This window comes from Photinus pyralis, unplaced genomic scaffold, assembly GCF_008802855.1.
Source record: "Photinus pyralis isolate 1611_PpyrPB1 unplaced genomic scaffold, Ppyr1.3 Ppyr1.4_LG1, whole genome shotgun sequence".
Classification (NCBI taxonomy): Eukaryota; Metazoa; Arthropoda; class Insecta; order Coleoptera; family Lampyridae; genus Photinus; species Photinus pyralis.
In genome coordinates, this window is record NW_022170249.1 from 51,779,181 (window position 1) to 51,792,814 (window position 13,634).

General features: G+C 35.6%; 3 protein-coding genes across 15 annotated transcripts in view; 1 reads left to right on the forward strand and 2 right to left on the reverse strand.

Moving 5' to 3' along the window:
* Nucleotides 1–152: 152 nt before the first annotated feature.
* Nucleotides 153–5,800, forward strand: LOC116180201. The gene is made up of 6 exons (XM_031500077.1): nt 153–368; nt 421–616; nt 2,768–3,019; nt 3,078–3,272; nt 3,336–3,467; nt 5,552–5,800. Exons 2-6 carry the CDS (start codon nt 491–493, stop codon nt 5,798–5,800), a joined length of 954 nt encoding a protein of 317 aa, XP_031355937.1. The 5' UTR covers nt 153–368; nt 421–490.
* Nucleotides 5,801–8,136: 2,336 nt separating this feature from the next.
* Nucleotides 8,137–9,219, reverse strand: LOC116181995 (mediator of RNA polymerase II transcription subunit 8). Its single transcript, XM_031502455.1, has 4 exons — nt 8,976–9,219; nt 8,682–8,927; nt 8,462–8,632; nt 8,137–8,414 (listed from the first exon to the last, which is right to left on the reverse strand). Exons 1-4 carry the CDS (start codon nt 9,150–9,152, stop codon nt 8,217–8,219), a joined length of 792 nt encoding a protein of 263 aa, XP_031358315.1. The 5' UTR covers nt 9,153–9,219; the 3' UTR covers nt 8,137–8,216.
* Nucleotides 9,220–11,003: 1,784 nt separating this feature from the next.
* The window catches only part of LOC116180038 (probable nuclear hormone receptor HR3), a 173,554-nt gene continuing 170,923 nt past the window's right edge, over nt 11,004–13,634 (reverse strand). For all 13 annotated transcript variants that reach the window (XR_004147073.1, XM_031499935.1, XM_031499940.1 and 10 more), the window contains one exon: nt 11,004–13,077. The gene's annotated coding sequence lies outside the window, so the exon portion shown is untranslated. The remainder of the gene's footprint in view (nt 13,078–13,634) is intronic.

Genomic DNA, 13,634 nt, shown 5'->3' on the forward strand with positions numbered 1-13,634 from the left:
GGAAAATTTGGTCCACCGAACATCTAAATACCTTGCAGCATAGGGGAAAATGGAGTAACCAGGCTGGCTATTTAGAGATTGACGATATCGTCAAAGCTTTGAAAAATGGGCAACAATTTTCGGTAAAATAATCGATATTGCAACAGCGCATCTTTTTTTTGTATATAGGTCACCATTTTGATTTCAAATATCAAAGCCGGAAGCGATACGTCAGCTTCGATTAGTAAATATGGAGTAACATTTTCGGCGTCCAGAAATAAATTACGGCGATTTTTAAATGGAAACTTCATTTTAAGCCTTTCAAAGTTCTCGATGGTTTCGGAAGCGGCTCGACGAACACATTCGTTACACTTACCAACTCTTGCAAGGTTAGTTGTCAGAAATTCTTTACCGAAAAATTGTTGACAACAAAATTTTTAGATGAGCGCCTTTCTTATGAAGTGAGGATGGCCAGGACAGGGCGGATGCCCCAGGTGTAGCGGTTGGTGTCATGCAGTCTGAGTCAGGCCGATATATCAATTCGGTGTCTGACATAATCGGAACCGACGAGATCGAGTTTCTGTTAGAAGACATAAGAGACCTGGAGCCGACAAATATTAATCCTGAAGATATTCAGGTATTGTGCACTTGACGTCAACAGTAGTCGTGTCTTTTGTTTCTTTCATTTTAACAAACGAAATCGACAGAGTGTACCTACGCTCATGCATACACACGTTCTTCCTACATGTACCTATTTAGGACGTTTTAGTTGTAAATTTCGTAGTTAATAAACTTTTCGTTTTGTTTCTTTTTACTTTAATTATTCTCTCTGTGCCTTGTGAAAGTTTTTTTAGTTGAATTTGGTGTTATCCTGGGAAACGGATTTAAAATAGGTATTTACAGTGCATGCAGTTGAAGTGTATTATGTAAGTATTTGTCCAAGTATTTATAATCCATCTGTTAGTACTTGTTTGGCAATTTGTTGTAGAAGACCATGTGTATATTTTAATTTGTACTTTCAAGTTTGAATTCATAGTTGTCAAATCGGTACCTTCAAATTAGATGGTATCGTTTCTAAAGTTCATTACTAGCATTTACCAATCAATAATTAACGGCCCAAATAAACCGAGACAATGACTTTTTAAACAAATAAGTACGTTCACACCATTTTGAAAGATTAATTTGTAGCAGCATTTGATAGCATTCCGGGTGCATTTTTATTCACCCAAGGAAACTGTGCTTTGACCTGATATGCCTCTGCAAAGTCGATGCTCTTAATGAAGAGGTCTTTTCATTCGATAGCTTTAGCTCTCTGGATGGGGGCATTTTTGGTACAACCTTGGCTTCAGAGACACTCAAAAGGTGTCTGTCACCCTTACCCACGTTATTGGAGCTAATCTACTGTGTACCAAGTACTTTTAATGCCGCCTGGGTATCTGTTACTATCAAGATCTTTCTGTTCTCTCAGCCTGGAACTTGGAAACGTTACGGCCGAGATGGAGTGTCCTTTTTACTACTAAAACCACACACAGAAGTTTGGTCCAGTGTGTAACTTTTAGCTCAAGAAGAATGCAAATTAAATTTATTTAAAGGCGTCCTCCTCAAAAATCTACTTTTTCAGTGGAATTAATTGTTAACTAAATTTATTATAAGGATTGTCATATTTTTAGCACCCGCACGTTAGTAAGGGAGATATTGCAGTGGGGTCCCCCACTTGTTTGACGGAAATACACATTTTGAAGCACCAGGAATCCGAATCAAACAATATCTTGATGATGTCGGTCTGTCTCCCACTCTCCCTGTACTCTTATTTCCGGCTGATCTGATTGGAACCAAATTTGGTACACATATTCTTAGTCATAGAATGGCAGAATCGCCGATCGCGTATGCGTAGGTCGCAGGTGTGCGGGTGGTATCTGTGCTAGCCAAATTTGGTAACTGTCTTCAAGTAAACAAATAGAGCTGACTGCCCGTAATTTAGAGTAAACAGAAGTACACGCTTTTTTATCGTCGCGAAAACAGGAGCAGCAGCCTCATTTACTCGTCGACTCCAGTATTTAAGGAAACGCCACATCCACCATAAAATAAACTCCTTTTTAAGAATTTTCAAATAAATCGCCAATCACAACGGAACCCGGTCATTTATCCAAACAGGGTTTGTAAGCTTTTCTTTCAGGAATTTTGTTTTAATTATCATTTCATGTGTTTCTGAATAAATGTGTGTTTATTCAAATCCTTCGTGCGATCCGGATAGAGTTTTCATGTTACTTTTTTCTTCTTTTGTCTAACAATGGTGTCAAGTGTTCACCTACAAATCATGTATGAGTCAATGGGAGTCGGATGGGACGTACACTCGGTGAACGACATACCAGTTATCAGTCAAATGTTTTCTTGTATGGGTACTAGGCCCGGTTTCGCCAGGTATCCTTGCCACTAGGACCGTTGTGGCATACATTAAGTACATTGTCGTTGAACTGAGTTCGCCTTTCAAAATAGTTAAGGTGAAGAGTCAAAGATGACGTTTTTACGGCGTGGACAATTTAGACTAAAAAATATAATGGTCGATATTCTATTTGCACACTATTAGAGTTTAAAGTTTGTACCTTTAAATTATTTAAGTACAAAAAAAATTTATACGTGGTCCGTCTACGCGTCTTCGTATATTTAAAAAAAAAGAGAACGTCGAGAAGTTATTGTACCGCTTTTAATTTCTCGCTCCGCAAGCTCTAGAAGTTGATTTTAGCATACAATACCCTTCAGCACTAAGTGTTCAATGTCCATGTTCCAGGAACCGGATGGTATGAGTTGTGTGTTGCAGGACTTTGAGATAGCGGGCAGCAGAACGGGGGCCCTCAGCACAGACTGTGCGGGCGGCTGCGAGTGCGAAACTCCTCTCGGGACGATTAACTCGTGGGATTCGCACTCACACTACCGCCATCGCGCTGCCTCGCCCGATCTGTCCCTATACTCTGGAGTCATCATCTACTTTGATCACACTCACCTCAAAACGGCCACCGGACTAGTTAGACTTCTTCTAGTTGTACGTAAAATACACGCTCGTTAATTTTGTAGTGGGTTGGGTAACATTTCTGTTTCAGATATCGACAATTGCGTGTTTAACATGTTTGTGTACGTCTGGAACAGTGAAAGTCGGTCTATTTATGTTACCTTTAGTCGGACGCCTTCGCCTTATGATGTTTGTAACGTTAGTCAGCATGTTCGTAACCTGCCTTCTACTGTTTCTCGATATTTCCCATATGGTCTACTTGTTTCCGTTTAATTGGGGTAAACTGGTGAGTACCTATCTGTTCTAACGTAGGTAGTCGAACACAAATTAATTTTTTCATTTTTTACAGAACGCGTATTTTTACTTGAGCCTTAGTGTATTATTCCTCGTAGCCGCTTCACTCATCTTTCATATGGTATTCATATCAGAGGCCTTCACTTGGGTACCTAAATGGACTAAACATCAACTTATTATTACTGGTGTAAGTAATCCATGTAGAATAGGTCTTTAACTTATTACAGCTGTGTGGTGTGACTCCTACACAGAACATTTCCTGTCTGTTGTGAATAGTGCAGTTCAGTATTTAACTAAAATTCACTTCCACCATAAAATATAATCTCTGTCCTCGTGAATTTGAATTTGACACGTGCGTTAATTAATTTTCGCCTGATAATCACACTTCTTAGCGCAAACGATAAATTACGCATCTTCAGAAATTTCTAAAAGGAAAAACGAATACTGAAGTACAAATTCAAGCGAAACGATCACATTTTGTGTTTATTCGTAACTAACCCACCAGATGTGCACTAAAGAAAAGAAATAATTTCACATTCAGGGTGACCCAACTTTATTGAAGGTTGAAGCCAAAGTTTTCACAATATGTCCAGTGTTCCAGACAAAGTGTTCACTCTAGAATAGTTTGCTTCCTCCCAAAAATCCTAGGGTACTTTGTTTTCTGTAAATGAATGTTCCAGGGGATAATTTTTACAGGGGTAAATATTCGGGAGGGCAGTTCGAATTTTCCCACACCATTTTTAATCAGTTTGATACAGTTTTTTTTCTCTTTCCAACCACGTATAACAAGTTATCATTCAAATAAACCCATAGGACGAAATATCAAAGGATATTATCACTACTTTTTTTAACGATCATTTATTTAGAAGTTTAGGGATTTACGATTTACATGTATATTATGTTTCCTTATGTCTACTTTTAAAAGATCTCCTCTGAAAGTCGCCTAATTTTATGCATCCAAACTTACGTCTAAAACAAATAAAGATCTGGCTGTCATATTAATCAATTTGATTATTGCTGCCATCGAAAATAAATCTCTTACGTTCCTTAAACTGTTACCGGCACTATACCAATTGGCAATATCAACTTTTTCTTCAGTTAGGTATATATAGGTACATCGCACATGAGCGAAAATTAAAGTATGGAAGCCAAAGCAACAAAATGGAAATTAATTACTAGGGCAGTTACATTGCGCCGTGTATTCTTATTAAACAAATGTTACATTGTAAAATGACAATTGGGCCCCAATGCTAGTTTTGTTTCCATGGCAAACTATGAAGAAAAAATGAAAATTGTAATTTCACCCACGTTTATTATTTTAATGATAACTTGTTATACTATACATGGTTAGAAAGAGAAAAAAAATTCGATGAGCCGCTTGTGACCAAGAAGCAAAGAGTGCACTTTCAAATTTGTTTCTTTCGATTTTAATAGCCCATATGGACATTTTATGCCTCTGTGATGCCATGGAATTTTATAATACAAAAACTACGCCAACATCCGTCATGCCATGGAATGTCTGCTATAAAACAAATGAAATTCTATCAAAAAGTATTATATTTAGAACAGAGAATTCAACATAAAGAAATACCAAATTACTAAAAACGGTTTCCTAATATAACAATTTACAATAAATGTCACCATTAACTGCAAGATAGTAACCAAGTCGATCATAAAATCCATTTCGAATTGCTGCTAATTGATAACTGGATATTTTTTTGTTTTAGAAAATTCCATGGCATCTAAGATTATTGAAAAAGATGCGGGTTCTATTTTTCCAATTTTCCCTCTTTATTATGCAAAAAATTGAAAACTAATACGGTTGATTGACGTAAAAAATTTTTTTCTACAAAAAACCTTAATACATTTTTGCTCTAAAATAATTTGGGGAGCCAATAATCGCATGTTATGAATTTTACATTGAAATCCCTATGATGCGTTACGCAAGTCACCACCCTGTATATAATTGTATACAGGGTGTCAATTTTAAAACTTGCAGTCGGCCATATTTTCCAAACTAAAGAAGATATTGAAAATCGCGCAAAACTTTCGGGGGAACCAGAATGACATTATTAGTGACAACCCCTCAGCCCCCTTACCACCCCAGCCCCCCCTCTTCAAAAATCCTAAATGGCAACCCCATACGTGTGACACATCGTTGGAAAGCTACTGAAAAATGCTTTCCAGTGGGTACCAATAAAGTCAATATTCATTAAGACAATTTAACAAAAATTTAATAATTCGTTACTAATATGATTTAATTGTTTGCAGTCTTTAGGATACGCATGTTGCGTGGAGTCTGCGATTTTAACTATCATCCAAAAATGCACAACGTCCCGTTACCAACCGGTCGCAGAGGATCCAAGTTTAAATCTGCAAGAAAAACCGGCGTCGCCAAATCAATCACCGGAGCACAAAATGAATCAGTCCGTGCACAATTATAAACCGGCCACAAACTATGTAGCGTTAGCGTCCACGTCGAAACAGTCGCCTCCGAATTATCTCGACGATATCCAGTGAGCGAGGCGGTTTAGAGAAAAAAATTGCCTTGAACGGTTTGCGAAGACTGTTGTACGAGTACGCGTGAGATGTGATTGTGAAAGTCGCTTTATTCGGGAACTACGTACTATCATTAATATGTGACAGTCAGTGTATGTAAAAATTGTATTGAAAGGCGCTAACGGTCGGTATACGTAAATGTTTGTTTTCCTTTTTCTCAAACACCAGACAATGTAGAGGGAATCGTTACCTGTAATATCAAAACGATTAAGTTGAACTAACTGCCATTAGATTTAGTTGAATTATTTTAGACCTGTAGAATTGTATACTACATTTTATACTTCCTGGATCCGTTAACGTAATTTTAGTCACACTGTACATATAGATCGACTTATTTGATGAACTTATAATCCTTAAATTGTAAAGATTGTTTTTAAGAGAAATTTATGGGTTGCTAATTAGTTTTAGAGTAAATGTATCTATTTTCAATACATACAGGGTGTTGATTTCTGTCGACCACTACCTCGTCTATTTTACCATTAGCTGATGTATTACGAAACTCCTGACGTAAGATACTTACCTCGAAATCTGTGATAAAATTGAGATATCATATCAATGTTTCCATGCACTTGTAATCGGGCTGAAATTAAAGTACAATACAAACAGAAAATTTGTTATTAAACAATGGCGGAAAGGAAAATTGTCGGACGCAAGTCGAATATGTTTTTGTTACGAAATCAATTTATTTTATGCGTAGAGTCCGTATTTCAGGTGCTGTTGTTAATTTCGATATTGCTATACACGACAAACTCGCAATGCAAAGATGGACCTTCGTGGCTTCCCTATTTACTGACGGTTTGCTTAGGGATACATTTTTTTTTCTCTTTGCTATTATATTTGATATTTCCCTTGAGATTAATCCTTCATTGCAGAATGCTCATTTCTAATTACAGGACATGATTATACATTTTTTGTTGAGCTCAATCCTATTGTCCCCGTTTTCGTTGTAACTGATAGTTAGTTTGATTAAAAAAATTATTATAAAGGAGTTGGGAGTGTGTACATAAAAAAACGCGTCAAATTCTTGACACAACAGCTTCTTAGCTCAAATCAAAAGAAAAATGTCTTAAAAAAATAGTAAGTGTAGGGAAAAAACGATTCCCCCGAAAGATTATTATTTCCCGTTTGAGAATAAGATTAATCAACAAGTATAAGATACGGTTTTTTGAAAAAAATTAAGTTACCCTACACTTCATCATAGCATCATTAGATGCGCCCCTCTACATGAAGAATATTTTAAATAAATCATTTTTTGATATCTCCGCCACAATCGACTGTCTCAAGATAAATGGGACACCCTGTATACAAATTAATTAAGTAACATTTAAATGAATATAAGATTGGTAGTCGTCAAGTAACGTTAATTCTCGTATTTGAATGGCTAACAAATCGTAAACTTTGCCCGTTAATTAAAAAATGTAGGAGACTTATTTGAAAAAACAGTTGTATGACGTCACGGCGTTAAAAACTCAATATTTAAATTACCTAGTCCAAGGGATATAAGTACAGGTTTAAAAGTCTCGACTGTCAAAAATGGCCCCGAGGTTTTTTTAGCGTAAACGTAATTGTCCTTTAAGGGGGAAAAGTCCCAGTGCACCGATTAGTAAAACTTGGAAAAGCTGAAAGAGTTTTATGCCAGCGATTGTACGCAATCCTGTTCCTCCGAATTTAATTGGTAAAGTTGCTTGACGCCGTTTATGTTGGGAGATTGAATATCTGCATGAGATTTAAGCGGAGAGATGTATCAATTATAACTATTAAATAGGGACATCTCCAAACAGCGCAATTTCTGAGAAAGTACGTAAATTTTGGAATAAACAAACTTCTTTAAAAGGAAATATCCAATGAATGTGGGAAGTCATATCTTGTATATAGTTGGTTGGCCAACATTTTTTTTTATGTTTCTTTTCGAAAGTTCTTCCAAAAGCCTCTGTTTATAACAATTCCGGGACAAATGGTTTGAAAATTATTAACTATTTGTTCATTGATGAGGCTGGTTTGAAGAAAAAAAAGCTTGCAATTGGAAAGGCTGGAAAAGAGTTGATGCTTTTCTAGAATCAGCGAAAGCACAATGATCGAAATCTGGAATGTTCAGATTACGAGAAAGAACTGAAGTGTTTTGATGTGAGACTTTGGTATAACAGGCATAACCGGCGGTAATCACGAATTCAGGCCCAAATTTGAAACCAGGTGCAGGTCTGCATTAATGAAAGAACTTTTTGCTTATATTAGGTCACTAGACAGGATAGTGCGATTATAAATGTCAAGTTGAGGTCTCCTTCAAATAATAAAAGAACTACAAAATTAATCGTTTACTAATTTCTTTTTCCATTATAAATAATACACGAAGAATCTTAAATTAACAACAAATTGAGCATTATCGCCCGTATGGATGTATTTGAGTGGCACTTTTAATGTTGGTCTTAATTGCGGATGGTGCCTTGCTCATCATTCCCTGGGGAGGTTGTGGGATTTGGCCTTGACCCGGTGGTGCGCCAGGACGGCCGGGTCCTTGTGGTGCGACCATCATGCCGCCACTGCTTGGGTTGGGCTGTCCATTAGGATTTGTTACCATCTTAAACAAAGTTAAACAGTTAACCGAATAAAAAGGTATGTACATACCTTAAGCCCTTTTCCCATCCCTACAGCTGCGACAAGCACGTGAGTATCTGCGACACTAGAGTTTTGTTGCGTATTCCCTCTGGCAGACGATTCTACTTCCCACTCTTCCCTCGCTTTATTTACGATATCCCATACGTGAGAGACAACTTTTTGATATGCTGTTGCTTGCTTCTAAAGGCCAAAGTTGGGTAGGTGTGCATATGAATGTGAAGTGCAATACCTGAGCATTATCGTATGTGAGATTTGTCGCTTTATGCTCCAGCTGCAACATTTTATTTTCCGCTAACGGTTCCAATTTCGTACGTAAATAATCTGGAACCAAGTCGTGCGCAAATGTGATCACCCGCCCCTCGGTACCTTGCACCAACTGCTCGTCACGTTCAGGCGATAACATCAGTGGTAGCACAGTTAGATTTCTCAGAGGTGGACACTTATCGTGATTCATCAACTTTGATAATGAGGTGAGCTAAAAGACAGAAATTTGTGTGAATTGCAACTAAATTCGGCTACACACATGGCCTGATAATAACGCATAATTGTCCAGAAAGGTAGGCCAATTTAACGTTTCGTATTCATTCTCTACTTTGAAAATCATTGAAGCAACGGAGGCTTTCAGGTCATTTATGCGTTGAATTATTGAATCTAACGCAGATTCTAACTGCTTTTCTTCCCGAGCTTGTTGCATTTTCATAAAAAATTAAAATAACTGCTTTTGCTTTGTGTTTATACTTTATACTTTAACCTATAAAAGATATTGGGCAGTGTCTTTGAAGCCGCCTTCTCGACACTAAAAACAAACGCGACTCTCATCCAAAAAAATGAGAATATTCTCCATTCGATTTCAAAACTCAATTTTACTCTCTACGTACGGGACAAGTAGTAAGATAGATAACATAAACATTTAATATAAACGTAATTAAAGTCGTCCTCATCCCATAAATAGTCAACCTTTTAGATCGACCGGGAAAAACATTTTGTTATAGAATTTGGCCCGCAGAATCCATAATTTCAAACAGTTCCAAGATTGGGCTACTAGATCAAAAGTTACAGCCCTTTGAACTTTTTGTCCAAATTTGTATTTTGATTGAGAGGTCTGATCAAAGAAGTACGAATCGTTTTGGATTCTACGCACCAAAATTGGTGAGAAAAAGTGTTTTCCCGAGAAATTTTGGAGCAGTCGATTTTGGTAAAAAAGGAAGGTTATACACTGCCTTTTTTTGAGGCTGTAAAAAAAATTGTTTGAGATCGACCGGGAAAAAACGTTTTCTTATAGAGTTTGGCCCGTAGAATCCATAATTTCAAACAGTTCCAAGATTGGACTACTAGATCAAAAGTTACAGCCCATTGAACTTTTTGTCCAAATTTGTATTCAGTACTTTTGATTGAGAGGTCTTATCGAAAAAGTGCGAATCGTTTTGGATTCTACGCATCAAAATTAGTAAGAAAGTGTTTTCTCGAGAAATTTTGGAGCAGACGATTTTGGTAAAAAAGGAAGGTTATACACTGCCTTTTTTGAGGCCGTCAAAAAAAATTGTTTGAGATCGACCGCGAAAAAACGTTTTCTTATAGAGTTTGGCCCGTAGAATCCATAATTTCAAACAGTTCCAAGATTGGAATACTAGATCAAAAGTTACGGCCCTTTGAACTTTTTGTCCAAATTTGTATTTAGTCTATAACTTTTGATTGAGAGGTCTGATCGAAAAAGTGCGAATCGTTTTGGATTCTACGCACCAAAATTAGTGAGAAAAAGTGTTTTCCCGAGAAATTTTGGTGCAGTCGATTTTTGGTAAAAAAAAGGAAGATTTGTTTTTTTTTGGATTGCAATGAAAAAAGGGGCGCTATAACTTTTGATCCACGCTTTAGATGTTCAATTTCCTGGATGATTTGGATTTGGAACGCCAGTAGTTTGCAAGATTAAACAACTATTTGGTTTATTTTGTGGTAAGATTGTTGCACTTTTTAATAATCTGTTAGTCTCCCTCCAACCACTGCCGTTTAAGAACCAATCTTCCCGACGACTATTGGGTTAGTCCTAATCTTGCCATTCTGGGGTTACTTACCTTCGCCAACAGTGTTTACATGACAATTTCTTTAGGTCTATAGGCTGCACCAAATGGGGATTTATGATTAAAAGGTGTTACAAGCGGAGATGAATTAGAGTTACATTACTGCTTAATCAATTTCATTAGTAGGCAGCATAAATGGAATAGAGACCTTTATTTTGCGTACGTAAAAAGAACTTGAATCCTTGATCAACTAATGGTTTTATTAAGTGTTATTTATTTATTTAATTTGCAAATTTCAAAATACACAGAACAGATACATAGTTGGACATTTCAGTCGATAGTTCACCAGAATAAAGTGTTGGTTGTTGTATTTTTGAAGTTGCCTGAAAGTTTAAAATGCACGAACGGTTTCTCGTTTTGTTATGAAGTTAAATCTACCTCTCGGTAAACTCATTTTAGTGTGCTATAATTTCCACGTTGCACCACAGTACAACTGTCACAACGGTCAGACTGCCTGTATGGAAGTTACACAAAAATCTGCATTAAGAGATGGATTTATTTTAAAAAACTCTTACCTCTCGCCTTTGGAACAATGCCAAAGATTTTTAAACATCACAGTACTGACAGAATATAATTTCTAAAATGATTTTTATTGCACTCTTGAATGCAATTCGAATGAGAAGGACTGGATACCAGAAGATTTTATAAAAATACAATTAAAAAAATTAATTACAAAAAATATATAATTTCTGGTTCTAAGAGGCGATTTATTATATTTGGAGAATGAGATACGAAATTTGTAAATTTTTCAAAACGCTTCAAATATAATCGATCGCCCGATAACGCACAGAAATAAAAATTATAAACAAATGTTAGCAACATCTATTTAAAAAATTTGCCAGCAATAATTAAAAAAAAGTGTAAATCTAATAAATTAATATAATATACAGTTTTGTGGCCCAAGGTACACTTGAAATATGTTTTTAAAACATTTTAATCAGTTAACGATTAACAATAGCATTACCGTTACCCTTCTTACCATACCCTCAATTTACAAATAGGGCTACTTTACAAGTCGTAGCTTACCGCCAGCAATGGAAACTTTTCATTAAATCGCGCGCGCGCACTTTTTTCGATCGAACAGTTTTTCTCTAAATAGTAGTAGTTGGCAGTAAAACGAACACATGGACCGTACCTACGTAAAAAAATATTCCAGTTTATTTAACAAAAAGTTAACAACCGTAGGGTAGGCTACAAATCGTAAAACGTTATTCTGTATGTAACACAACCAAACGTACCTACTGAAATGGGTTGTTAAATACAAACGAACCGATAGCCTCAAAAAATTAAAATGATATATGAGTCAACCATTGCTAAAAATGTGTGAATTTTTACAGAACCGTCATTATTTATACAAATGATAACGTGTGATGTTCATAATATTGCGTTTAACATAAAATAGATATATTACAACACCGGGGTTACACATCTAACACTACTCGTATATAAATTTTTAACAATGGCCAACGCGGTGAAGCGCTAATATCTAACTAAACCTAGTCTGGCATTTTTTATGAGTGCATTCCGCTGTTATACAACAATTCTGTCACTCTAGTTTTGCTTACAGCACCGAATGGAATAAATGTAGAAAACTTTTCCCTTAAATAGTTAATAGTAGGTAGTAGATAAAAATTACAGATCTAAGTTTACCTGAGGCCTCAAATTCACAAAGTTTTTTTTTGATGGAATTTTCAGGTACGCTTCATATGACACAATTGTTGTATAAAAGAACGAGTAAAAAAGTTTTACGAATACGAAATAGTGTTATATCACAAATAAACAAATTTTGTTACAGTTTTTGACGAAAAATTGGAACATAACAAAACGTATATCGTATAATATTTATATAGATATATTTCTATTTCATAAATACTCTATATTCTATTCTCATATACTTTATACATATACATCTCTTTATATATATATTTTATTTATAAAACCATGTGTCACCAAGTAAAACTTAACTAAGGGCACTGTTATAAAAAATAGCGTAACTTTGTTATTAAGCATACAGTCTTCTATGTTGTATATGTTAGCTAATGAGAAATCTAAAACTAAAATGACGTTATCATATATTTCGGTATACTTACGTATATAGACACAGTCTAAAGCTAGTTGCTCAGTTACGCTAGTTTTTACGACGGCGAACTATATATATTTCATATTTATAATATTTATAGTGTATGGATTTAACTCTTAATGTGTATAGCTAGTTAATGTTAAGTGGCAGATTACGATAGTAAAATGTTTTTTTTCCTTATCCTTCTTTTAAGAAACCGCAGACATTCAAGTTTATCAACATAAATCAGCACCAAGGATTCAAAACTCAGAGAACCACATAACAACACACTGAATAGGCATAACAAACAACAAACAAACAGTTGTACTTTGAAATCAGGGCCTGGTTCTAGAGCCTCCGCAGTTTCTTAAACGACTCTCGAGAGATCTGCAATTTTTACTTACTATGTCACAACAATAAAATTTATTCTCATATTAACGTAATTTATATTTATTTTTATATTAAGGCCGATACATTCAGTATGAAGGAATCTGAAACAAACTATCTCGCATTAATACGTACACCTTTCTATATTAAGAGTACAAAGATATCGTAACAGAACTAGATTACATTGTTGTGGTTGTCCATAAAAAAAAACAGATTGGCCGTATTCCGAATTGTCTAAAAATTATGGAGGTTTTGGAGCTTCTTAAGTTTGACGAGTCTGATAATATTCACAATAAACGCATGTGGGTGGTAATATCGAATCTGACTAAAGTTACGAAAACTTCTCTGAATATTCTACGTATGTAACGTTTATGAAGATCCCTAATGCACAGAATCTGCTGAACAGTCCTGACCGTTCTGTACATTCTGATGATTCTAATGGTGGGTTTATACAGGGTGTCTTAAATTGACTAGGATAACATAGCTATCTTTGTTATTATTAAATTGGCAAAGTTAGTTTTTGATGCTGATGGATATTCCGATGAGATATTTGGAATAAAATAAATTCAATGGACGTAAAAAAAATTTTCAAAATGGCGGTTTTCGAGATATTGACATTAACTTTCTTATTTTAAATGAACGCCATATTGGATATCTTACG